Source organism: Prunus avium, chromosome 3 (genome assembly GCF_965620075.1).
Source record: "Prunus avium chromosome 3, drPruAviu1.hap1.1, whole genome shotgun sequence".
Lineage (NCBI taxonomy): Eukaryota > Viridiplantae > Streptophyta > Magnoliopsida > Rosales > Rosaceae > Prunus > Prunus avium.
In genome coordinates this window covers 9,848,702-9,874,254 of record NC_142286.1, presented here as the reverse complement: position 1 = coordinate 9,874,254, position 25,553 = coordinate 9,848,702, and the positions used below count along the sequence as shown (strand labels likewise).

Sequence of the window (25,553 nt, the reverse complement as noted above, 5' to 3'; positions counted from 1 at the left end):
AAATAAAGTAGAGTGCTGCTAAACGAACCCTAAAATTAACTGAGTACACCCTATGATCTAAGTACACCTTAATATTTAAATTAAATTGTAAAATTAACTAAGTACACCTTATTTAACTACCAAAAATACCCCTAGTACACCCTAATACAATCTATCACAATTCAATATATTAAAATTACATTTTTTTAAATGTAATTTAAAATTAGTTTGCTATGCCAAGTCAAATGTTTGTGTGCTTCCACCGGTTGTGAGAGTTCATTATGCTAAAATTTTGCATTGGCAACGGATAAAATCTATTTCCTATTATTAGGCTCCCCTACCGCTGTATCATGTATTGGTACATAAGAGCTTGTAGATACTTGGTCTTTGAACCTTCTCTTACTGTCTTAGCAGCTACAACACAAATAACATATAAGAAGTATGTTTTTTGTAACTTCGAACCTAGTACAATTGCAAAAGTTTGCAGAAGTTCGAGTTTTCTGAGTCTAAACTGCTCAAGAATCTTTTGAGTCTTTATTGGGATATTTGATGCTTTCTGTTTCTAAAAAATGGTGGTAGTGGTGAAGGAAGAGGAAGAAAAAAGGGCCCTAAACCCAAGAAGGCCCTGGGTGGTTGATGATGGTGGTGGTTTTTAAAGCGGGTTTGGTATTATTGGAGAGAAGAGGAGGCTTAAGAAGCAATGGAGGTTGATAAGTGTTTGTCTGCCTGTTTCCCTCATGGCTTTGCCATTTCGTGGCCTTTTCTTATTAAAATTAGAGTGTGCTTATTAAAATTACATTTGTTTTACAATTTAATATATTCTTTTTGGTCATTTTATATTAGGGTAAATTAGTAATTCAATAAATAGTTTAGTAGTAGGGTGTACTCAGTTAATTTTAGGGTTCATTTAGCAACACTCATAAAGTATGCTTCAATCTTCTTATAATGATACACCAATCTGAGCAAACAAAAGTATAGATTAGACTTTTATTAGTATGTAATAAATACCATCACCTATATAACTTGATAAACTTTCATTAATTGATTGGTATGCAAACCCTTGATTATTTTTCATGTTCTAGAGGTCCTCGGGTTTTTATCAGAATTGCTAGACGAGAGAGTTCACATTTGAGTTTTATATAAAGAAAAGAACAGGAGAAAAGGGTCGATTGAATTTGTTGAATATGCATGCATCTCACTAAAAATCAAATTAATGATAAAAAGATAAAATTATTGAAAAGATAAGTTATTCCTATATCCCAAATGTCAATTCGTAGCATAGACGGTCATTTTCTCCTTCTTCTCCAAGTGGGACTAGAAGACCAAAGTAAACAAAACTAAGCTCTTTATTCGAATCATCATTCTCCAGTTTTTCCAAAAGTAAATATTATTTTATGAAATAAATGCTAAATAAAAAGAAGGCTTTTTATCACAAAACGTCCTTGACGTTTGCGAAACTATCAGATTGCATCCTTAAAATTTTTTTGTATCACTCATGGTCCCTAACGTTAATATAGGTGCTCTTAAATAGTCCTTCCGTCAAAAAAACTGTTAAATCTGATGATATAATCGTCAAATCAATCCAAAATTATAAAATACATATATTTTTTATTGCATTCCCTTCTCTCTTTCTTTCTTCTCTTCTTTCTCTCTTTCTTTTCTTCTTCTTCTTTCTCTCCTCCAGATTCATTATCTCTTCTCTCTCTGTTTCAGTCCATCGTTAAGCTCGAATGGACCTTTTCTGGGTCGGTGGTGAGACTGCAATTAAAGTTCATATCAAATATCAAACACTGATTGGTTGCTAAGAAATTGAATGGAAAAACAATATAAAAACTCAAGCTTGTCATGTTTCTTTCATTGCTGGTTTCCCAGTGAACGAAAAGAAACAAAATTCCAAACTCAAAATTTTGTTGGCATCAAAGAGGTAACAAAAAGTAGCAAAATTCGAAGCAAACCTCGTGCATATGCCATAAAGAAGCGTGCCAGAGAGCTTTATGAGCCCATCTTGCCCAAAACTCCATTCCCACCTAAAATTTACATATATAAAATCTAAATCAATTCAGCAGTTTTCAGTGTAAAGAAAAAAAAACTTCAAAATCAATTCAATTTAATTAAGTTTCCCCAATTGAGAAGCAGTCAGTGAACTTATAGCAGCACCAACAGATAGAGCAAATGTACCCAACATTTCAGACAAAGGCACATTCCCACCCTACGCAGAAAAAAAATCACCCAATTCAAAAACTCAACTAGAGAAGGTAAAGTTCGTAACCTTTGTGGTTTAGGGAGCATAGAGAAATTTGGCTGTGTTTGCTATAAGGAATCTGGCGGAGAGAAAGAAGAAGAAGAAGAAAAGAAAGAGAGAAGGGAAGGAAAGAAATTTTATTTTTATTTTTATAATTTTGAATTGATTTGACGATTATATCCCTGGATTTAACAGTTTTTTTGACAGAGGGACTATTTAAGAGCACCTATATTAACGTTAGGGACCATAAGTGATACAAAAAAACTTTAAGGATGCAATCTGATAGTTTCGCAAACGTCAGGGACGTTTTGTGATAAAAAGCCTAAAAAGAAAAATCAATCCTAAAGATTAGGAAGTGCGCAACAAACCAAAAACACTCAAACTACCAATCATGTGATTACATTATTGGTTTCTTCTTCTTTGTCTGTTCCACACTCTTTATTAATAATTGATAAATTGGATGTATGCAGATTTGTGCCACACAACAAAGCAACATAGCTAATACATATAGAGACAATAAAAAGGAGATATTTAGTCATATACCCATTCTTAACACTAATAATATAGATAAATCCTATACCATTTAATTTCTATAAAAAAAAACCTATTAAATTTAATTTTGATTATTAAATTACTTTGATACCCTATTGAGTGTTTTGGATTTTTTTTTATGAGGTTTTGGGGTTGGGTTTGTTTAAAGAAATCAATGGTAGTTTTGTAATTTAAAAGAAGTTAAAAGCCTTTTTGATATGTTGTAAATGAGTTTTGGGTGTGTTTCTAAAGTTCATTTCATATATGGTTTTTTTATATAATTTGGGCTCCTATATTGGGTATAATAATGAATCTAAAAAAAAAGAAGGTAATAACATATATGAGAACAAGCATGTGAAGAGTTAATAATCATCAAAAAGATGAGAAGCAGTAACCTTGTTTATCTTCTCAGGCCTTGTTTGGTGAGCTAGACTAGATTGGATATTTTCAATTAAAATGGACATGGATCCTATCCATTGTTTGGTGAGCTTAAGTGTGTCTAGGACTCGATATGGGCATGGGATCAATGTCCCAAATAACTATGGTTCCAGAACCTAAGCCCATATGTGGGTTTAGAATCCGAGTATTTTCCAGAGAGCCAGCCTGCCTCTTCGCTCTTCCCTTAGAGCAAGTGCAGCGCTAGGGCCCTGCCAAGGCAACAGGGCCCCCTAGGCCCCAATTCCCCCTACAGCACTACAACACCAGCCCGGGCAAGCCCACGGGCAAATATGGATTGGGCTCTTGCCCGAAGGCGCTGATGTTAGCTGTGATGTCACGTTGACGCCAACGTTGACAGCCCCCAACAGTAAGACGCCACATGGCGCTTCCCGGACGCTCCAATTGAATTTTGTCCAGAAATCCGACGGCCTTGATTTTTTTGGCTTTTTGGCTAAAAAAAATTGTAAAAAAATTTGAAAATTTTTAAATAAAAAAAACCAAAAAATTCTGGATTTTTTTCCCTATAAATACCTAACAAATTTGTTCACTTTCCACACCAAATCTTCATACAAACTCTTCTCCTTCCAATATCTTTTACTTTTCAATCACATTTTTCTACTACTTTCCATTTGTATCAAAAAACAAATGGCCTCTTCTATCGAAGCCGAAGGCGTGTGGGCAACTTAGGAAGAAATTGTGTTGTGTGAGTGTTGGGTGAAAATTAGTCATTGCCCTGTCACGGGCAATGAGATGAAGTTCTCTCATATGTGGAGAAAAATTCATGGAGAATTTTGTGAAAGATCGGGTTCGCCTTGGACGGAAATGGCCTTGTCTAGTAGGTGGAAAATTTTGAATAAAGAATTAGGGAAATTTAGAGATGCGTTGGCAAAAACGAGGGACAACATTTGAAGCGGTCAAAATCTTGTCGATGAGGTAAAATATTTAGAAATGCCTTTTTTATTCAATTTAATGTAACTTTTTTTTTCTTGCATATTCAATTTTTTTTCCTTGCATTTCCAATTTGTTTATATTTTCTTGCATATTAATTTTTTTTTTCTCTTGCACTTCCAATTTGTTTATATTTTCTTGCATTTCCAATTATTATTTTTTAATAGATTATACAAACACAAATGTGGTCCGGTGTCATGGGGCCAGGCAAAAAAAGTTTCATGAGTCACCAATGTTGGGAAGTTGTGAAGAATTGTTCAAGATTCAAAATTATTTCCACTGGTCCGACGGTTGCGTTGAATGAGACGCCGCTCCACGATTCGCCGGCAACCGATTCGCCATTAGACTCCCCAACGGATCAAGACTCACCACTCCAACGTGTGTCGAGACCTTTTGGGAGAAAGGCGGCAAAGGCCAAGAGAGGAAGCACTTTGAATAATGAATGTGCACAATTTTTGGAGCAAATTGCTAAAAACGGCACACTGAGAATTGAGAGAGACTTGAAAAGAGAAGAAGCGGACAAAGCATGACATGAAGCATTTGCAATTCAAAGGCAGCATGCACAAGAATAAGACATGGAGGACAGAAAGATGAAAATCATGGCCATGGATACGAGCCATATGTCTCCTGAAACAAAGTCCTATTGGAAGCTAAAACGAAGGGATGTGATGAGAAGAAAGCTTTTCCATGATGATAGACCTAGCAATACGGATTGGTTAAATGATCAAAACCATTAGGTTGTATTGAAAGATTTGCCATATGTATTAATTTGTTGTATTGTTTCCCTTTTATTCAATAAAGAAAGCATTAAATAATATGACTATTTATTAAAAACATTTGCACATCAAAACAAAGTATAATTAAAAACAAACCTTAATTTATTGCAAACAACACACAAAACAAAGCATAATTAAAAACAAAGCACAATTCCAAACACACCACACACAAAACAAAGCATAATTAAAAACAAAGCATAATTCCAAACAAAGCATTAAACTTGACTTCATCCACTGTGATTGCATTTCATTTCCCATAAGTGTTCGATCAAGTCAACTTGGCGTATCTTGTGAACATATGAAGATTGCATTTCCTTATAACGATCAATCATGGGGTTGTTGTATCGATCATCCCAAATTAACGGTTCGTGCTCCATTAGCTGTCCATTTGCTCTCATCGGCCTTTCATAAATTCTTGTCAACGCCGTGCTCATGAGATTGGGTTCGAACACCTCTGGAGTATCATACTCATACTCATTCTCCACAATCATGTTATGGAGGATGATGCAAGTCATCATAATGCGATATTGTTGATTTGGTACGTGATTTGGGGGGAATGACCTCGCAATACATTGTTGAACACCGGGGATTGACCAAGCACATTGAATTCATTCTGAGATCCGAAAACTTCGAAGAAGTTCGAAGAAGGCATGCCAAACCCAAATGTCGAGTGAAGCTATGGCCTCCAGAATTATACTTTTTTTAGCTCTTTCGATTCCCATAATCTCATTGCCAAGCAATTGGGCAATTCTTCCACTACTAGTGCATGCAATTAATGCTTCCAATCATTCCTGTGAAATCTCAAGCCTCGACTTTTTGTACAAGCCTTCAGAGGCCCTTAGTCATAGGTCTGTGAAGGTACTACCCCTTGTAGAGATTTTCTATTGCATCATAGAATCTCACCAAGCACTCTAGGATAGTTGATTTTCCCATCCCCGCAATCTCATCCACCTGCTCTGCAGATGCCCCATAAGTAAGCATCCGCAAAGCAGCTGTAATTTTTTGCTCCGGAAGAAGACCTAAAACCCCCAACAACATCATACTTCTGAATGAAGTATGTGTCATAATTGCAAATATCATGCATGATTTTTTTTTGGAACAAATGAGGCTGCATTCTATATCTCTCTCAAAAATAAGAAACATGATATAATGAATTTGGGATAAAGTAATCTTCCAAGAGATTCTTACCCCGAGACTGCCTATGTCTATCAACGTTCGGGGCACGACGACGGTGGTGTTGCCTTGATTCATTTAGCATACACACCGCTACAACCATTTCTTCCTCCTCTTCATCGGCCTCACAATCTTCTTCAGCACGTTTGTGCCTGATTTCTTCCTCTTCTCACTCTTGCCTCTCCAACACCCTTCTCAGGTTAGACATTGAGAGTATAATGTGTTTTGTAAAATCTGAGAAATGAAAGAATAGAGAAGATATGGCGTGAGAGGTATGAGTTGAGGGTGTAGTTTTATAGAGGGATTTAGATGATAGAGATGACATGCGGCGCAATTTTAGAGGGTGAAAATCTTATCTGAAATATAAGATTATAATTTTTTTTTATAATAAATATCAGAAAATCTTATCTGAATTTTGATGGACACGTGACAATTGAAAATCTTATTCGAAAATTTAATTCGAATTTTTTTTTTGAAAATGTTATCTGAAATTTTAGGTGAGAATTTTATAATAAATAGTGACACGTGGCAACTGAAAATATTATTTGAAAAGCTTATCAAAATTAACGGTTTAAGTATAAAAAAAATAGAAAATAAAGTAAATTGAATAGTATTTGCCCTTGCCCTTTGGGGTGGAACCAAAAAAAACAAGGTTGGCACTATTCATGTGAAACCTTGCCTTGCCCTTGCCTTTTGGGGTGGAGGTGCTCTTAACAAGCATGCCTCTTCCCAGGTTCTTCTCTTCTCTCTCTTCCTTTCTTTCTCTATCTTTGTGATTTTCTCCTCCCTCTTTTTGTTTTTTTTGTCGAGCCCCCTTTCTTCTTCTCTTCTTCTATTTCTTCTTTGATGCTCCCTCATATTTCAAGCAATCTTCTCACTTCTCTCTCTCTCTCTCTCTCTCGGAAATAGGAATAAGAAAAATGGAAGGAAATGGTGGGTTTGTGGAGGAGGGAAGAAGTTCTTAGACCATAATTTTTATTTATCATTTTCTGGGTTTTGCGCCTAAACTCGGAATTGGGGCCCCTTTCCTTCAAAAGTGGAAGAAGATATTTGTAGCATCATGTTTGTTTTCTGTTATGCTGATTCCATTGTTTCTCTACGTTCCTATGATCAAGGATGATATCAAGTGCAATCTGACATAAACTTGAAGATAGCCACTCTTCTTTTAAGATCAATCACTGATCTTTTCTACATATTTGACTTATTTCTTCAATTAATTGTGATTATTTTTTCATCTTCTAGGTTTTTTAATTTTTTTGTTGAATATAAATATTGATTATGTAATTTGATGCGTTTTTAATTAATTTTTTTATGATATTAAATAATCTAATAAACAATAAATTAATTTTGAAATTTAAAAAATTTAAGAAAAGAAGTCCAATGTTGTCTAGTGTGGCTTGGACTTAAGTTTAATCTAGTCTAATGCTCTACCAAACAACTCAATAGTACTTGAAGTCTAAGCCAGTCCTTTCCAACACTCCAAGCTCAATCTTAACTAGTCCAATTCAACCCACCAAACGGGGCCTCAAGTGTCTATTCATCTTCTCCCAAAACAAAAACAATGTGAGAATCATATATAATAGGGTGAGATTTTTTATGGGGTTGTTATTTATATCACTCTCTCACAAAGTCTCAAAACAAGAATAATGAAATATCTCAAAATTGGTAAGTTTTTGAATACCACCAGACTTGTATTGATGATTTTAAAATCCTAATTGAATACTATCGAATTTTTATTGATTATTTAAAAATCATAATTGAATAGCACCATACTTTTTCTAATCTTAAAAAAAAATCTATTAAAATTTGGCTTTTTATCACAAATGGTCCTTGACGTTTATGAAATTATCACGAATGGTCCTTGAGGTTTTTTTGTGACACTAATAGTCCTTAACGTTTGGACTTTTTATCACAAATGGTCCTTGCTGTCAAAAATTCTGTTAAGTGTATGATGTGGAAGATAAGTGGAGCCCACATGTACAATCACATCGTGACATGTGGATTAAATAAATAAATAAATAATTTTTTTTTTATGAAAATCCATTAAAAAACCATTTAGCCTCTCTCTCTCTCTCTCTCTCTCTCTCTCTCTCTCTCTACTCTCTAAGAGGTTTTTTTAATGGATTTTCATAATAAAAAAATATTTATTTATTTATTTAATCCACATGTCACGATGTGATTGTACATGTGGTCTCAACTTATCTTCCACATCATACACATAACAGAATTTTTGACGGCAAGGACTATTTGTGATAAAAAGTCCAAACGTTAAGGACTATTAGTGTCACAAAAAAACCTCAAGGACCATTCGTGATAATTTCGTAAAGGTCAAGGACCATTTGTGATAAAAAGCCTTAAAATTTTAATTGAATACACCCGCTCAATTCAATATACCCTGTTTTCTTTTAAAATTCCGCCTCATTAAGTCTTACTGTCTCTCTCACTCTCAACCTCCTCTCCCGAAATCCGCAGCCAACTTCTTCCCGATTTCTCTATTGCTCTCTCTCAGTCGATCCCGCTCTCTCAGTCGCTCCCGCTCTCACAGTCGATCTGGCTCTCTCAGTGTCGCTCCCGCTCTGTCTTCCTCTCTCGATTTTTCTCTCTTTGAGGTAATATCTCTAAACCCCAATTTTCTGTATTTTGAGCTCATAAGCACAACAAATTACTTGATGGGTCAATTGCTAGTTATTGTGACAAATTTTGAATTATCTAAAAAGCTCACTGGTCAAAACTGCTGAATGTGGAAGTAAGGAAAAAAATAGAGTTTTTAGTTCAATAAAAGAAATAGTTTAAATTTTTAAACATTCTCTGCCTTTGGCTCCAAAATGTAAGATTTTGGGGAAGAATATTAGTTTCTAGTTTGGTGTTTATTGTAAGATATTGCATTGGTTTTTCATTCTGTTTGATTGTATGATTGTATATTTTTTGTCGAGTTGGGTCTATTTGTTGCCACTTATGGTAGAGTTATATTACTCCTATTGGGGGAAAAATGTATTGATCTTAGGCTTTTTAACATCCAGTCTTTAGTTCTTAATTCTTATCTTCTTTATGATGCCATGTTCAACTCATTGTTATTTCTTGGGACAAGGAATTTTATTTTGTGTGTATGTTGTGGAAATTTTATACAATACAGCAATTATGAAAGTGATTATATCTTTTTGGATTGGTTTTATATAATATTGGGCTGTTAAGAGTCGGTAATTACTATTCAGAACTTCATAAATGTTAAAGGATTTTGTATCTCATTCAATAGGTTACTAGCTAGCTTGAAAGCAGAGAGATGGGAAGGTCTGAATTCAAGTGTGTGTGCGTGTGTGTGAGGAATGCTATTAAACAAGTGTGTGTAAGAGCTCAAATGTGTTTTGACATTGATGGATTCTATTGTTGTTGACTGATATTGAGTGCCTTCAGTTTGATTGATCATTGAAACATGTAACTGAGTATCTCCTTTGTCTATTGAATGGTGAGTTTTATTTATAATTATTGATTAGAGAAAGATTATATTTTCAAGTTATTTCAAGGCTTCAAAAAGGGAAAAAAAGTTTCTTAGTATTTGTAAACCTTTGCTGACGGATTATGAGTTTGTTTTGAATTCTTTTGGTGCGGACGTATCTGATTCTAAAGTTATTTTCTATTTTGAAGTTTGAGCTGAAATGGAAAGGAACTCAGCAGCATGTGTGATGGAATGGAGCATAGAGCTAGAAAAGGCCCTGCGCTCCAAGAAACCAGGTCGATCGCTCGAAGGCATTTCAGAAATCAGTCCAAGACTCCAACAGTTAAGTAAAGAACCAGACCCTTCTCCAGCTGTCTACCACTTGTTCGACCTAATTCCTGGCGAGGACAAGCTCTTCTCCAATGCCATCATTCTTCGTCTTGCCAATGCCTTCGAATTTGGAGACAAGCACACAAGGGTCTGTATTGTCAAGGCCTTTCTGTTTGAGTACAGGAAGAGGAACAAATGGAAAGAGTACAAAGGAGTTTTGTGCAAAACTCGGGTTCATATGCAGGCAGAATTGCTGAGGAGAGTTAAGGTTGTGTTTGACAATGAGGATGTTGAAGATCGGGCTTTGGCTTTGGGTCTGTTTGGCTGTTGGGCACATTTTGCTAAACAGAGTGCGAGTATACGATACTTGGTGCTTTCTAGTTTGGTTTCTTCTCATGTTTTGGAGGTACAAGCAGCGTTATTTGCAGCAGGATGTTTTGCTGAGTTATCAGAAGACTTTGCATGTGTTGTCTTGGAGATGCTGCTTCATATGATGAGCTCACCAGAAACGTTGCCTGCTATAAGGTTGGCCGGAGCACGATTATTTGCCAAACTTGGGTGCTCCCAGTCTCTTGCAAATAATGCTTACAAGGTTTAATTGTAATTCAATTTTTTTACCTGACTAATATTGGAAACTGTTGCATTTAGAGTATTAGTTTTTCACTTATGTATTAGATTCTAATGTTCACTGAACGCTGCTTTGTTGCAGGCAAGTCTAAAATTGCTGTTAGAGTTCTCAGATGAGTATTACCAGGTTGCGATGCTGGTTTCCCTCTCAAAACTTGCTTCCAAGTCAACCATTCTTATATCTCAGCAGGTAATTATTTTGGTAGCACCCACCCTCTCTCAAAATTCTTGGCCCATAATTCTTATTGCTATCTTAATGCAGGTGGACCTGCTTCTCTTGTTTCTTAGCCATGAAAAAACTCTTCATCTGCGAGCAACAGCATTAAGATGCCTACATTTTTTTTTCAGTCAAGGAATGTGTCATGTTCCTGTAAATGGATATCTTGTGAAAACATTGTTAAGCATACTAGATGAACCTCAAATTCCAACATCCATGCTTTGTGAAGTTCTTCAGACGTTAAGAAAGGTTGTTTCTCAGCTCATACAGACGAACTTGTTATTTGTTGTTCAATTTATGTTGTCTCACTTCCAGCATTTTTGCAGATGATTTTATGTATGCCACCCAATCTACCCTCTGATGTCCTTGAATCTTCGAAGCTTTTAAGCATTACTGAGAATGCATCCCGATCTCCTATCATGACCGAGAGCCTGTTGGCTATTTCTGTTTTGGTAGATATGTCAAGAAGACTAAAAGGAAGTACAGGGATGGGATCTATTGTGCGTTGTTCCTCTCTTCAACCATCTCAGGTGATCTTGCTTATCATAGATCAGATCACCATATTGGTGAAGCCAATTTTGGATCTTTGTCAGGCTGACAGTGTTGAGTTTCCACAAGTTAACTGCCTGTTCAATCTTCTTTTCCTTCTAATCCGAGAATATCCGGATTTGCATGTCTTAGTGCTGGATGAAATATCTGTTTTAGTGAAGTCTCTCTCGTATAGTGTAGACTTGAAAGGAGAGAACAGTAGAATTATCAGATCAAAGCTTCTATTTAAGGTGTACAGATTTTTGGTGGCCTTTCTCGAAAATCTCACTGAAGCTGGTGCCATCTCCACCGAAGTATTTGACAAAGTGAAGCTTCTAGTCGAACTTGTATGCCAAAGCAACTTGTTTGAATGTTATACATACACACTCTACTCTCTGTTGCTGCGTTGTCAAATAATTTGGGGTAACATGGGAAATGAGAGTGAGGGAAGTCGCAATCCTGATAAAAACTCGGGCATATCTCTTGATAATTACTCAATGAAGCATGAACTTCGTACCATTGAATGTGCAAAGAGGATGCTGGCAGAAAAAAATAATTGGCCTGCTTATAGAGTCGGGGTGTATGCAGTGTGTCAAGGAGATTGGCTGACCTCGACTTTTATATTCAAGCAATTAGTATTAAAGGTTCGTTCTAATTCCTGCAGCTGCTGGGTGAAGTCATTAGTTCAATTTGCTGATTCTGAGAGGAAACTAGAGCTGCTGCTATCACCAAAACAAGGGTTAGAGACATATAAATTACATCTTACACCTTCCAGTAATGATTTAGGTTGCCAAGATGCAGCGAGTAATATCAAGGAGCATATTTACAGCAAAGAGCTAGCAGCAGCTTACAATGGTCTTTGTTCTTCTTTGGAAACATTAAAAGTTGGTGATGTCAAAATGGGCCACACTTTTTTTTTCCAACACTGGTTTTTGTCCTTAAGAGTGAAGGTAATAAAAGCTGTGGTGGATATAGTTAAAATTTTGGGAAACATTCAATTTGACCAGGACAACACTACCAATACTGGAAAGGTTGAGAAACTTATGGTTGGATACCTCATATCTTTGCAGAAAATTACTCAAATATCTCTGCAGTTGAAGAGGCTAGCACAAGAATTTGATCTAGTTACAACATCTTTCATTGATATGGACAAAAAGAGTTCAAAAATAATTTCGGAACTTGCAATGAGTTGTTCGCTGTTGGCCTTCTGTACTGGATTTGCTCTCTACATTCCAGGCCTAATTAAACCTATTTCTAATAGTGGTCTGGGAATTCTAGAGAGAGATTTAGATGCAATGTTGGTTCAAAATCTAGTTGGACGGTTGGGGAACACTAACCATGAAACCAGTAAAAATCTATGTCTGCTATTGGAGGCGGGTAGAAATCCCATGGATTGTTTTCACATGCAGTCAAGAACCCAAGCATGTAAGATTGGTTCTAAAGCAAGGGATATTCTTAGTGTTTGTAATTATGCGGTTTCAGGGATTGCTGGCTTGAAAAGGAAGGCAAACAGAGTGCATAATGAGGAAGGACTATCCCAATTACCCAAGGATGGCTTAAAGCTTATGTATGACATTCTTATGAAATGGATGCAAATCCCTTTCCGTACGCCCACGTACTTCTTTAAATTCAGGTACACTGTCACACTGTTTATTTTAACTAGAAAATCTTTTTGTTCATTTCTCAACATCATTTGGCCTTGATTTTGAGTTTATAAAATGGAATGAAAAATAAAAAGGAAGAGGACAAACCAAGAGTAGAAAACCTTAGCTGCCCCTCCTTTTGATTTGATGTTTAAAAGGGATACTTCATGATAAGAGAATCTCTCTATACATATCCTATGCTTTATCCAGTTTTAACTGTGTAATTTTTGTCAGGTTATCTATTAACATCATTTTATTAATTATACGATTTTTTCTTTTCCATTTACACCATCAATCTAACGTTTATGATTTACATAAATTTCAGGCCTTGCCATGGGTCAGAACTCTTCGCTGTCAACGAAACTAGAAACCCAGACGGAATATATGTTTCCCCAGGCTTCAACTTGTCATTAAATCTGTGTCTTCAATTAAGAAATGTGGCACCAGATATCCCAGTCCGGTTTAAAAACTTGTACTGCATGCTCTACAGTAGAGTATCCTTTCAGGAACCAGCAGAAAGTGGAGTAAACAATCAGCAAAAGCAAGGTAGTTATCAAGCTTGCGAAACTGATGACATGGTAGAGATGAATGAAAAGCTGTTGCAGTACGTAACAGAGTGCAGTACAAAAAAGAGTAATAAGCGTCGAAGGGGCAACAATGATGGTGAGTTTGTAAATTCGTTCGTGCGTTTCGAACTGAATGAAAGAGGGCAAGGGTTCTCAAATTGCTTGCTTGATGTTTCTGCTTTTCCAGTGGGTTCTTATAGAATCAAATGGCATAGCTGTTGTATTGATAGCCAGGGTACTTGTTGGACCCTCCCCCATTTGAATTTGGGACCTGTATTTACTGTACATAGGTTATAGGTTAATTTTTTTTATAAATTAAACCAAAGTTGTAAATGATCTTGTTCTCTGTATTGATTCTACTGTACAGTTTGTAATTTTTCCAATCTACTTTATGAAGAACTTGTATCCTGCAATATAGCCAATGTCTGTTCAATGTTGGGATGTACACTTGGGAAGCTTGAATTGTCTATTTTGTGAGATTCATGTGTGTGAGTGCAAAGCCAGAACAGACAACGTGCTGTTCATCCTGCATTTAGACTTTGGAAGCTTGACGATGGCATTGCTTTTCACTAACGATGCTCATGCCAATATGGCATAAAACTTTGAAAAAAGAAATGGAGACTAAAGCCTGAGCCATGCATATCGCTAACAGGTAAATATCACTGATTAAAGCTGATAGGTTCTTTTTATAAATGGAGCTGAAGACTGAACCATGTATATTGGGAACTCTGCTTCGTTACTTGTTTGTTGCTGATATACATCTCAGCTTTATCAAGACTGATATAATGTCTGTTGCAGTGGAGATATTGGTTAATTATCACATTTTAACCTGTTGAACTCACAATATGGTTCTTCTTGCTTAATTGTGTTGGTTTTGGATACGGAGATGGACATTTGTGAGCATGAGTGTTCGTTTTAAGTATCATTTAGTTCTAAATATGATCCTCGTCCTTATTTTGCGAGAATGGAGTTAAACAACACTACATCTTCCTCCAAGTTAAACTTATGTTTAATAGAATTTAGTTTGTGTTTTTATAGGTTTTGCGCGAACAAATCTTTATTCTCATTTGCTTCTCTACTCATGAATTTGACTATTGTATAAATTCTGTGGTTTGCAATTGCAGGGATTTGATGTGATCCTAAGAAAAATTAGACAGAAAACAAATTTGCCTTTTGATTAATTTGTGTTGTGTTATTTTGGTATCAGTAAACTTTTGTTCTAATTCTTGTGTTGATGTAGTGGATATCTTGGATATCTTGTTAACTTGGTTGAAATGAAAAGCTTTCTGATCAGTTTTGGTAAATATGTCTTCATTATTTTGTTCTAGGTTGTGCAAATAATTGAAATTATAACATGGTTAAGCTTTAGTTTTGTTGCTTTTAAATTTCAGTGTCATTTTTAATAGTTAACTTCTGATTCGAATGAACTATATTTTATGCCATCAAGATATATTGAAGATATTATCTTTTTAAAATTTATTTTATCAATATATCTATGAATCAATATGAGAAATTTTTATCTGGAAAAATGATTGGATTCAAATATATTATAAATCAAACACAAAATAATATTATCTAGCAAATCCATCTTCTTAGTCTCATATTAGACCAAACTCATCATAGTATTATTTCTCAGCTAAGGTGTGAACTTTACTTTAAGGTGTGAACTTTACTTGCAGATGACAATAAGGGTGGTGCAAAAAGATGGGAGAGAAGACACCTTGGTTCATTAAGTTTATTCCTACTTGTAATTTTGATATCTTCACCAGCGCACGCACAATGCCCTTCTTTACCTTCAAACCCCAGCCCTAGCCCTACAAAAATGGTGAGATCCAAGAGACATCCCCCCACTCCTCTTCTTCTCTGTCTCCATCCTCTTCTTCTTCTCCTACTACCACTCCTCTCTCCCCTTTTCCTCCCCAAACCCAAACCCAAACCCAAACCCTAATTTCACTCTCCTTGCCCAAGACCCAAACTCTAACCCTAATTTCACCTTCATTGTCAAGGTCCTGACCTTCAACTGCCTCGAATCTGTTGCTCGCTGCCTTTGTTCCCTCGCTGTTGCTTGTTGTCAGCACTGTAATTCTGAGATGGTGATGCTAATTTCCAAATTCGAAAGGAATCTGGGCATACCGTATTGGAAGTGCTTCACAACATATGTAAGTATTATCTTCCCAAAACTCTTGTATGTAAAACACTAACCAAGATTGGGCCAACTAAATATGAACTCTTACATTGTAATCCCAAACTAAAAAATGTAATTTATTAAGTTTTTTTAGGGAGTTACAAGGTGTAGTGGCTATGAATGAGTGACTGCAGCCAACATGCCAACTGAATCTCACATTCAAAACCAGCTGGATGTGAAGGAACTTAATGCATATGCTAAAATAATACGTATAGTGAAGGGCATTAAAAATATACTCGAACTGTTGTTAGTTCTATCATTTTTGAATTTGGTAGTTAAATTGAGAAAAATATAAGAAATGTTTTGCCTATGTGGAAATCTTTTGGCTTTTCAAGTATATGTTTTGTAATTTTGTAATCCAGACAGCTATGGAAAAGTAAGAAGTGTTTGGCAATCTACAAAGGTGAATTTAGCAGTGGAAGTTTACTATTTGTAACCCAGTCAGCTGTGTATGGTACTCTTAAGTTTTCAACATTTCATATGCTTGCATCTTAACTTCACAATAGTGTTCACCCAAAACAAGATACATTCGTATTTATTCCACTTTGTTTATACGTTTTGCCTTTATCCATTTCATGTAAAAGTTGAAATGGTAACCTTTCTGGAAAAATGACTACAATTTCATGTCAACATATTTTTTTTCATGTAACCTTTAGGGTTTAGGGTTTATCATAATATCAACAATATGTGTTCACGGTTTCATACAACTTATCTTTGGACAGAATAGAAAACCCATTTCAGTTCAACAACTCTTACCTACATAATCACAAACCACCCACCCAATTAAAAACTTTGCAAGTTCATATTGTCTATACTACCAGTGGCGGACCCACAGAGGCGCAAGGAGGTGCAGTTGCACCTCCCCTCGCCGGAAAACACTGTGGTGGTGGCGCACTTTGCCCCTCTGGTTTGCCCACCAACTGTTTGTGTTTTTGCCTGAGTGAAACCCCTTTCTATTTGATGAGCTGTTCTGTGCCTTTGTGTTTGTTGCGCTGCTGTGTTGTGCGCACAGCCCGAGCTCTGTTTTTTTTTTTTTTAAATCCTGGCCCAAAACGACGTCGTTTTGGACTAGGCAAAAAAAAAAAAAAAGACTTGCCCAAGGCCTTACCCAATACGGAATCAGTATAGCATATTATATATAAACCCTATTAATAAAGAGCGGAGAGGAGCAATTCAATTCAAAACTATAAGCTCTGTTTGTTGAAGTCTCTCTTGCGGCAGTCAGATTCAGACCCAATCCTTTTCCAAGGTTTGTGATTTTTTTGCTTATGTTGTTGTTCTCTTCTATTTTTTCTTTCTTATGCTTTTTTTTCCTCTCTTTTTCTTTTTCATAATATGTTTTTTTTCTTCATATATATATTTTCTGATTTGGCTGTCTCTGTATTTGTATAATCATTAGCAAACTCGAGAGAGAAGAAGAGGTTGCGTAGTGCACAGCTAGAGGTATGATCAATTACAATTTGATTATCTAATTAATAAAGTAATATACATTTTGTAATATTATTTTTTTCCATGAATTATTAATGACGTTAGTACTGTTTAAATTTGAAGGATATTTGATTCTCTAAATTTTGTTGTTGTTGAGCTTTTAGCCTTTTAAAATTGCCCCTTCTCTGAAAAATTCCTGGATCCGCCACTGTATACTACACCCACCCAGTTAAAAACGTTGCAACTTCATATTGTCTATACTACACCCACACAGCTACCAATATCCCTGCAACAACTGTAAAGCAAGCTTCAACTGAAATAAGGGCATGGCATCATGGGAAATTTTGGCTAGGTAAACATTTGACATAAAAAACTCGCAGTATTTCAGAATGTACATCTCGCAGTCGCCCCTGAAACATAGCGAAGAAGCCCTTATTCATTGTACAACAAATGAATGTAATAAGACAATGAGTTTAGGTGAAATATTACTCACCTGCCAATATATCCCGCTTCCTCTAACAACCGGGGCAGCATTTTTGCAACCGGCTGCACTGCCTATTGGATGGCTTGGGTTCTACAGAGATTTGTTTTCGAATCATATACCCTTATTTCACAATTTTGTAAATTGAAAATAAGTAAGATCCAATGCCTTTATAGTTTGAAGGACATAAAAACGTAATTCACAGACGACCAAGGTTTAGCCAACTTAGGCCCTTGACCATTCCCAGTAGACCGTTGTTGTGCTTCATGTCCTCCTTTCCCATATACACCTTCATTTGATTGTAATCTAAGGCAACACATTTATGCATAGAGGCACATGAGTTATGCATCATAACGGATACCAAATTTACCAAATAACCATGCATAATTATGAAATAATACAGACCTGGAAAGTGGTGTCCAGTATCGTCCAGTCAGAACCCACCCACTTGCAAGAGCTGTTGTGCCTCTCCTGTAGCAAAAGCAAGGCCATGTGAATGTTCTACACAAAAGGGTTGTTTCCATTATTAAATCAATAAATCACTACATAGCATGGGCATTTTGACAAAATCCCAAATCAATCAATGCTTACCGAGTCATCCAACCAACCATCCTTGGTTAGCAACCGAAAAAAGAAGTTATGCAAAGCTTCCATACCTTCGTCTCCACATAAGCGCACATGTGAACTACATTTGTCAATCTTTATTATTATCAAATCCGTTTCACCAATAACTTAATAAGTCATCTCATAATACAACCATTTACATTTCACTAAGGACAAGCAATGGGAACTTACTTTTCTTTTTGTCCCCATTCCTAGCAGAATTTCACCACCTCTAGAAGGGAATCACAAGGAACTGGCCTTAAGGGGTCACCAACTGTGTCCTCCAAAATATTGGGAATTTCCCGACCTTGCCATCAAGTTTCCCTTGCCATTGCCCTTCGCCCCTTCGTCACAGGCCCAAGAGTCTCCTCTCCAGCATCCTCAGTCTTCCTCAAGAAAGCGTTGACATGACTGATAGAATCATTATGCATCCCAAATCATGTCATATTCACAATTTAGATCTTCAATTTTCTCTTATGTGTTCTACTTCTAATGGTACTTATTAGTTGTTTTCCAAGCTCCATTAAATCACTAAAATGATACCCTACACTCACATCACTAGATGGGCAAAGTAGGATGACAATGAGGGTCAAAGCAAATAGATAAAAGTTTCTGGAATTTTTAGAAAAGACAAGCAAGAAGTAGAATAAGCAAAGCAACAGCTACAAATCTTGGGGGATCTATTATGCAGATTAACTAGGAAGAAACAAATTACCACTAACAATAGCAAAAAAAAAAAACACAAAACAAAAAAAAAAACATAAATTTTGGAAAAAGGAAAAAAAATATTTAAATAGCAGCAAATCTTTATATAGAGTTACTATGCTTAACATGTTGAAGGTAGATGAAACACAACTAGTACTGAGAAAGAGTAATCTTACCCAGAAAATCAAAGCCCTAAAATCCCAAACAAAAATTAAACATTAAGTGAATGCAATAGAAAATGTGAACCTTAATATCAAAGAGAGAGGGAATTCGAGAGAAACGTATCAATTATGACCAATGAAAATAGGAGATTGTATTGAGAAAGGAGAATCTTTTTGAGATAAACAAGAGGGAGTCTGAAAAAAAATGAATTTAGAGGCAGAGGGATTGGGCAGGATTGGAAAAGGCGTGGTATGACACGTGGGCTAAGGGGAAAGTGCAGCGTATTCGTTTGTATTGTAAGCTTGCCTTTTCTCTTCAGCCGTTCAGATGACTTTGGATGGCTGGGATTGATTCTCATATAATGTTCTCATTTTAGCGTTCTCATTTGAACCAAGCATGCTGCTAATTAGGCCAACCTCGCTGGCCACTATTGCCTCCTATTTTCTATAGCATTATCCTTTCACCTTGGTGGTCGGAAACTTTTAACTTCATGAACAATACTACACTTCCCAACTTTTATTTCCAAACTAAGGTGAAGATTGAGATTTATTAATGTGGTTTTTTTGCGCCGCAATGCAATGTTCATATAAACAAGTGCCACATAAGTTGGGGAAAAAAAAAACCAAAAGCTGTTATCTGCACTTCAAAATAGTTATTTAGCTCATTCTTTTTAATTGTATATTTCTTTGGAATGTGAAAATATTTACTAGACTTTTCTTGTCCAAGTATCATACAAACATTGGCAGATCCACAGGCGCAAGAGATGCAGCTACACCTCCCCTTGCCGGAAACTTCCTTGGAGATGCCGGAATTTGCCCATTTGCTAGTGCCCACCACTTGTTCGACTAAATGCCTCAAATAAGTTGTTTTGTTTGCTGCTATGTGAGACCATAAATATTTACCTAAAATTGTTGGGCTCAATCTCATGAGCATGTAGGAAAACACGGTTCATCAATCAGAGCTCCACAACCAAAGTTATGAATTTTCGAAGGTTTTCTAGAATTGAAGCCGAGTCAATCTAGCACTTCTCATTTTGATTCTTTTTTAAATGGTCCAATAGCAAGCTGACATATGTCAATTTCTAATTGACCTAAATTAAAAAAATTCATTAAAAACTCATATGTGTGCCGAAAAATTCACCGAAAACTACCCCGAACTTTTGTTCACGTGTACTTTTATCTCGTGACCTCCAAATCACATGTGCTTTTGGTTAGATTCATTGGTATTGACTTTTGTTAGATTAATTATATAATTGAGATGAATTTTGTTCATATTTGATATGAATTTTGGTAAACTAATTGTGTCACTGACTTGGATTTGGTTCATATTAATTGATATTCCATATAGACTATAATCAATTAGTTATAGATGTAAAACTCTTATTTGTTTTAATTATGAATGACATTAGTATTTTTTAAATTATAAGGGCATTTGATTGTTTAAATTATTTTTGGAATTTTTAGCTTTTTTTTTTAACACACTAAACGGATGTCAAGACTTGAACCCAGAACCTTGCCTAAGTCCCTTGCAAATTTTTAGCCTTTTAAATATTGCACCTTCCCTGAAAAATTCATGTATCCGCCATTACATACAAATAATATCAGGAGAGGAAAAAAAATCGAATCTAAACCTTTGTATACATGAATAAATGCTATATAAGATTTCAGTTTTCAACTTTGGGCAAATTCCCTCTTTTGCATGCAATTCTCTCTCAAAGTCCTTGTGCTTCTGTGTTCGTCTCCCCGTTGGTTGGGGCAGACACCTCCTCTCCTACTCAGTGGTCCTACATAAAACTTGAAAATAAAATAAAAAATAAAAAGCATGAAGGAAATTCCATTACTAATTACTATAATTCTGAACTTGTGTGGACAAAAGTCAAAATCAAGATCTACAAATCGGTGGAATTGGACCTTGGCTGCTCAACCATAAAACTGGTCGTGCCAATTAATCTATTAATTTTACTTTGAATCTGCTCAACTATATAACCAACCGTAAGCAGAATTTTTGTCGTAATTAATCAATGTTGATTTAAAATTCCAAAATCATATAATTAATTTAATAAGATAATTCGAAGCTGCATACGCAAGCGTACGACTTCCGTTCGGTGCCTAATAACCTAATTGTTCATGATAATAAATTGTGACAACATATAAAAGACATAAAAGTCAAAACCTTCCCTCCCACCGCCAAGTAATTAAATTATTTGCGCATGGGGGTTTGGCTTTGCCGTCAACTTTTATAGCTCCCAACCTCTAACGATCGCCCGTACGATGTACATGGGGCCCTATTGGAGGACAATAAGATCTCAGAGGGAAATTGGTATTCCAACCATAACAACTTTGCATTCTCTTCAATCGCTGTCTAATTGCAAAAGCTAGCTAATGTATAGTTGATGTACTTCTTTCACAAGGTTTACAAAATGCCAAATTGTAAGTTGTATCTACTTCTTTTAACAAGGTACAATTAAACGCGTCTAGAGATGATCTATAATTAAAACGCTTGTTCTGTTGTTATTTAGAGTTTGACTTTCGATTTTCTCATTGCGTTTTACATCATGAATGTGATCGGGTATGTTGGGACTTAGGAGCACGCCCTACATGTCTAAATGGACAAGTATAGATCTCCTATATAGATGGAAGACAGTAAGGTAATGGAAATAAAGATATTTCATATATGTAGAAGGTAAAATAGGAGTGCGGCAATTAAATGCCAGTTTGAACTTGTCTTATTAAAAGAAATATTTGATGAATGAATGTCTATTTTCATCTCTATCTACAATATGAAAATGAACCAATAACAACAACAATTAGCAAATTCTCTTTTTCCTCATATCCTTAGATTAAAGAAGAGAAGCGTCTAACAAGATCATTCTTCGCATCAATCTTCATCCTTTGTCTTCTCTATCAACCACCGTATCCTTACCTTCATATTCACAAGAAGATGAAAATATTTAATTTCCATATCATATATGGACAGGCTTGTTACGTGCTCAACCTTGTTACTTTGTGGATCATCAGGCATCAAGTTCACAATGAAAAACAGGTGAAGCAAACGACTGTAAGTCACCAAAAATGATGTCATCTCCTTCGGCGTAGCTATTCAAGTCTTGGCAATCAAAATATGTTTGAATGTCATCGGGAAAACTCCGGCGTGGTATGTTTGGCTCTGAAAGCGTCGATGACGCTGAGGTTCTCTCAAGCATTTCCTTGAACTTAGGGGATTGTAGAAGAAGCCCTAATGCCGATGACGCTGAGGCACCATTTCCTGGCTGCGGCAAAGCTATCGTTGAGTCGCTAGCGCTACTAGAACTCGAGTGGTAATTAGGTATGAACCCTAACCCTAATTTCGAATTAGGGTTTTGCGTTGGACTGAGGTCACCATTAGGGTTTGGTTGAGCGTTGTTAGGAACATTTTGATTATTTGGGCATAGTGACTTGATGTAACGGCTAAGGTCGAAGTTTGTGACAGCATTAAGTCCACGGTACTCTATTGCTGCCATGTCATATGCCGTGGCTGCTTCTTCTTGGGTAGCTGCCAAAAACAAAAACAGAAAACGATATTACAATTCGAAGTGTACGTGATTTGTGTGGGAATTAAATTCAAGAATTTAATTTGCTGGCCAATGTTGGTAGAAGATTTGGATTTTTTTTTGGTTTTGAGAAAAGTTTGAATGAAATCTTGAATAGCTGCACAGGCAGTTGAGGTTAGGTGATCTACATCCCAACTAATAGATTTGATTTCATGTTTTCATTGTTTTCATTGTTTTCTTTATCCTATTATATCTTGGGCCCATATGGGGTTGTTTTTTCATTATGAATTTATGTGGTGGACATCTTTTTATGTCACAACTTTATTCATTTGTTAGTTGTTGGACTACATTCATGACGTGTGGTGCCTTACATCTTGCCACGTGGCATTTAAAAATGAATAACTAGGGTTTAGGTAAGGCCATGCAATAAAGTTTAATCCATAATTTAACCAAAAAGATTCTTTTTTCTTTGAAACATTTCACCCCCAAAGTTTCCTAATAGATAATCAAAATAATAATTTCATTATTACTTATTGAAACTACGAGTGGTTTGATTCCCGTAAGGGATATGTAGGCATCCTGAGATTCGACTTAGGGGCAACAACAGATATAGAATTAGAAACATAAATAAGCGGTAAAAAGTGAGAATTACCATATGTTCCAAGATAGAGATATTTGTTACCGAAGACCCTCCCAATTCGAGCCTCCCATCTTCCATTATGATGGTGTCTGCACATTAGAATGAGTTTATTTATGAAAGGCCAAAATTTAAAACTCACTTTACCTCTATAAAGTAAGTGGTGCAAAATTTCCAATACATACATAGATTGTGACAGCCATCTCAATCTTTTGGCAACTTAGCATCTTTGCTTACATATGCCTTTTTTTTAAAATCCAAGTGGATGTAAAAGAAGCCAAGTGAAAGCAATTTAATTATAAAATTTAAATATTGGTGTAAATATATAAAATCTACTGACATAATTGAATATGAAATTAATGAAAATTACCTTGCTACGCCTCTATATTTTGAAACTCCACGAGAAAATCCACTACTTTTCCTGTAAATTAATTAAAAAAATATTGATAAATAACAATTTAACATCTCTAATATTTATATCTTCAAAGTAAACACCAGCAGAGGTACTGTTTTTATTTTTATTTTTTATCACCTCCTCAATGATCCAATGTATTCTTCTTTCGACTGGCTCTCCATTTCCTTGAGCTCTTCTGGGTAAGTGCCCAACTGTAATTAATTAATAATTTAGTAAAAATTAAGGTTAATTTCATGCTAATAACATTGATTAATGTAAAACTGGTTTTAATTAATCACAGATCCACCAAATCCAATTTCAGAGAGAAAATTTATACTGGGAAATTGAGGATTGTATCTTGTCCCCAGTACTTCAATGCCGCCAAGTCATAAGCACGTGCAGCAGCTTCTTCATCATCATATGCTCCTAACAAATGCAATATCCCGTATTAAATGATTCACTTCCTTGCCCAACCAATTTTTTTTTTCATTAAAAGATAAAATGAATTAAAGGGCAGTAAAATAAAGAAGAATTTTTATTTTTATAATGGCTTTTCATTTCCATGAAGAGTTGTTTCCAAATGGGACATACCTAGATAAACTGCATTTGAGTTGGGATTAATTCCATCATCATCATCATCAACACCAAATAGAAAATTGACAGAAGAAAAAATGTTAACCCCAATAGCTTAATTGTACCAAAAATGGAAGAAGCAAAAAGAAAACCAAGAGAAGAGATTAAGAACCTTGTCTTCCTTTCTTGTTTTGTGACTCATTCCAGCAATTCTTATCCCACAAATGAGCTTCGTACCGGCCCGTCCATCGGTGCCTTAAACAAATATTCAACATTAATGACTCCAATTTGTAAAAAGAGAAATGAGAAAGAACCCAACTCCAAAACAAGAAAAAAGCAGAGAGAAAAGGCAAAAACTACAAACTTACTTAGTTTATGGATATATCCATGAATATGTATTATATAATTACCTTGTGACTCCGCGGTAGATGGAGCTCCGCTGAGGCGGAGAGTCACGGCGGACGCTTTTACGCGTCCGCTTGACTTTTGTTGTAGCCGTACTATTGGTGTTGTTGGTGCTGCTGTTGTTAGAGCTTGCAGTGTTCTTTTGGTTTTGCTGTGAGGTTTTCGCCATTAAACTCTCTCAGCCGGAGAGTCCAAAAGAACAAGGAGAGTAAGAGAGAAAAAGGAAAGAGAGAAGAGAGAAGAAGAGAGAGAGAGAGAGAGAGAGAGAGAGAGAGGTAGATGGGTGTGACTAGGGTATAATATAAGTGAGAAGGGTTTTGAAGGAATGATATAATATAATGGAGGGAGAGCAAATTGGGTTTGATTTTCTTGGCCCAAAAAAAGGATTTGGTTTTGGTTTTGGAATTAATTTAGGGTTAAAGGGATGAGAAAATAGAAGGTGTTGAGCCGGCTGATGAGAAGAGTCTTTTTGTGGCCGTCTCTAAGCGGCTTCTACCCATTTACCTCTTGTCCTCGCTCGTTCTTTTGGGTGTTGTGAAAATTGATAGCACTTTCTCTCCATTTTGTCCTATTAATTATTTATATAAATCATGCAATTTAAATATATATAGACTAGAGGGCTCATGAGTCATGAGCTTAATCACCCTTGATTAACTTATAAACTAACTCCCTTTAATTCTATCTCTTCTTGTTTGGGTGATTATCTTGTTTTTTCCTCCATCATTGTATATCGTCATCACTTATTTATTTATTTAATTTTTACTATTTTTTAAAATTATTATATATATTTTCCATGCGAAACTTTTGTACTGTTTGGTTATTCAAATCCCTGGTACAGTTTTGGGGAAAAAAATCCCACCACTCTATTTTCATACTTATCTACACTGAGATTTTATTTTGGCAGTGCCTACGATGATCTAGTTGATTGAATGTTAGCATAAGAGATGCAAATCAGTAGCCGCAAAAAATTATGACTACAGAAAGAAACTTCTCAACTCATTAGAGCAATTCCACCAGTTG

The 25,553-nt window shown here is 35.8% G+C and overlaps 2 protein-coding genes and 1 long non-coding RNA gene across 4 annotated transcripts; 1 reads left to right on the top strand and 2 right to left on the bottom strand.

Moving 5' to 3' along the window:
* Window positions 1-1,433: 1,433 nt before the first annotated feature.
* LOC110770300 (uncharacterized) lies at window positions 1,434-2,361 on the bottom strand. Its single transcript, XR_002528725.2, has 3 exons — window positions 2,249-2,361; window positions 1,935-2,006; window positions 1,434-1,737 (listed from the first exon to the last, which is right to left on the bottom strand). It is a non-coding gene; the product is annotated as an uncharacterized LOC110770300 (long non-coding RNA).
* A 6,147-nt stretch (window positions 2,362-8,508) lies between these two features.
* LOC110770298 (uncharacterized) lies at window positions 8,509-13,853 on the top strand. Of its 2 annotated transcripts, none has more exons than XM_021974410.2 (6): window positions 8,509-8,696; window positions 9,730-10,442; window positions 10,560-10,667; window positions 10,740-10,943; window positions 11,021-12,855; window positions 13,191-13,853. In XM_021974410.2, the coding sequence occupies exons 2-6, from the start codon at window positions 9,741-9,743 to the stop codon at window positions 13,726-13,728; spliced, it is 3,387 nt and encodes a 1,128-aa protein (XP_021830102.2). In that variant the 5' UTR covers window positions 8,509-8,696; window positions 9,730-9,740; the 3' UTR covers window positions 13,729-13,853. The 2 variants fall into 2 exon arrangements, with proteins under 2 accessions (XP_021830102.2, XP_021830101.2); XM_021974409.2 differs by lacking the exon at window positions 8,509-8,696 and adding an exon at window positions 9,420-9,550.
* Window positions 13,854-21,685: 7,832 nt separating this feature from the next.
* LOC110770289 (AP2-like ethylene-responsive transcription factor At1g16060) lies at window positions 21,686-25,045 on the bottom strand. The gene is made up of 8 exons (XM_021974394.2): window positions 24,539-25,045; window positions 24,301-24,383; window positions 24,147-24,155; window positions 23,893-23,981; window positions 23,694-23,767; window positions 23,532-23,582; window positions 23,177-23,253; window positions 21,686-22,526 (listed from the first exon to the last, which is right to left on the bottom strand). Exons 1-8 carry the CDS (start codon window positions 24,700-24,702, stop codon window positions 22,009-22,011), a joined length of 1,065 nt encoding a protein of 354 aa, XP_021830086.1. The 5' UTR covers window positions 24,703-25,045; the 3' UTR covers window positions 21,686-22,008.
* Between the last annotated feature and the right edge of the window lie 508 nt (window positions 25,046-25,553).

What these genes read in the sequence shown, in the direction of transcription:
- LOC110770298 (XM_021974410.2), top strand. Translation starts at nt 9,741, where the DNA reads ATGGAAAGGAACTCAGCAGCATGTGTGATGGAATGGAGCATAGAGCTA. An exon ending in TTGCAAATAATGCTTACAAG is followed by an intron (nt 10,443 to 10,559) that starts GTTTAATTGTAA and finishes GCTTTGTTGCAG; the next exon opens with GCAAGTCTAAAATTGCTGTT. An exon ending in CCATTCTTATATCTCAGCAG is followed by an intron (nt 10,668 to 10,739) that starts GTAATTATTTTG and finishes ATCTTAATGCAG; the next exon opens with GTGGACCTGCTTCTCTTGTT.
- LOC110770289 (XM_021974394.2), bottom strand. Translation starts at nt 24,702, where the DNA reads ATGGCGAAAACCTCACAGCAAAACCAAAAGAACACTGCAAGCTCTAAC. An exon ending in AAATATAGAGGCGTAGCAAG is followed by an intron (nt 23,254 to 23,531) that starts GTAATTTTCATT and finishes TCTAATGTGCAG; the next exon opens with ACACCATCATAATGGAAGAT. An exon ending in TCTCTATCTTGGAACATATG is followed by an intron (nt 22,527 to 23,176) that starts GTAATTCTCACT and finishes TGTTTTTGGCAG; the next exon opens with CTACCCAAGAAGAAGCAGCC.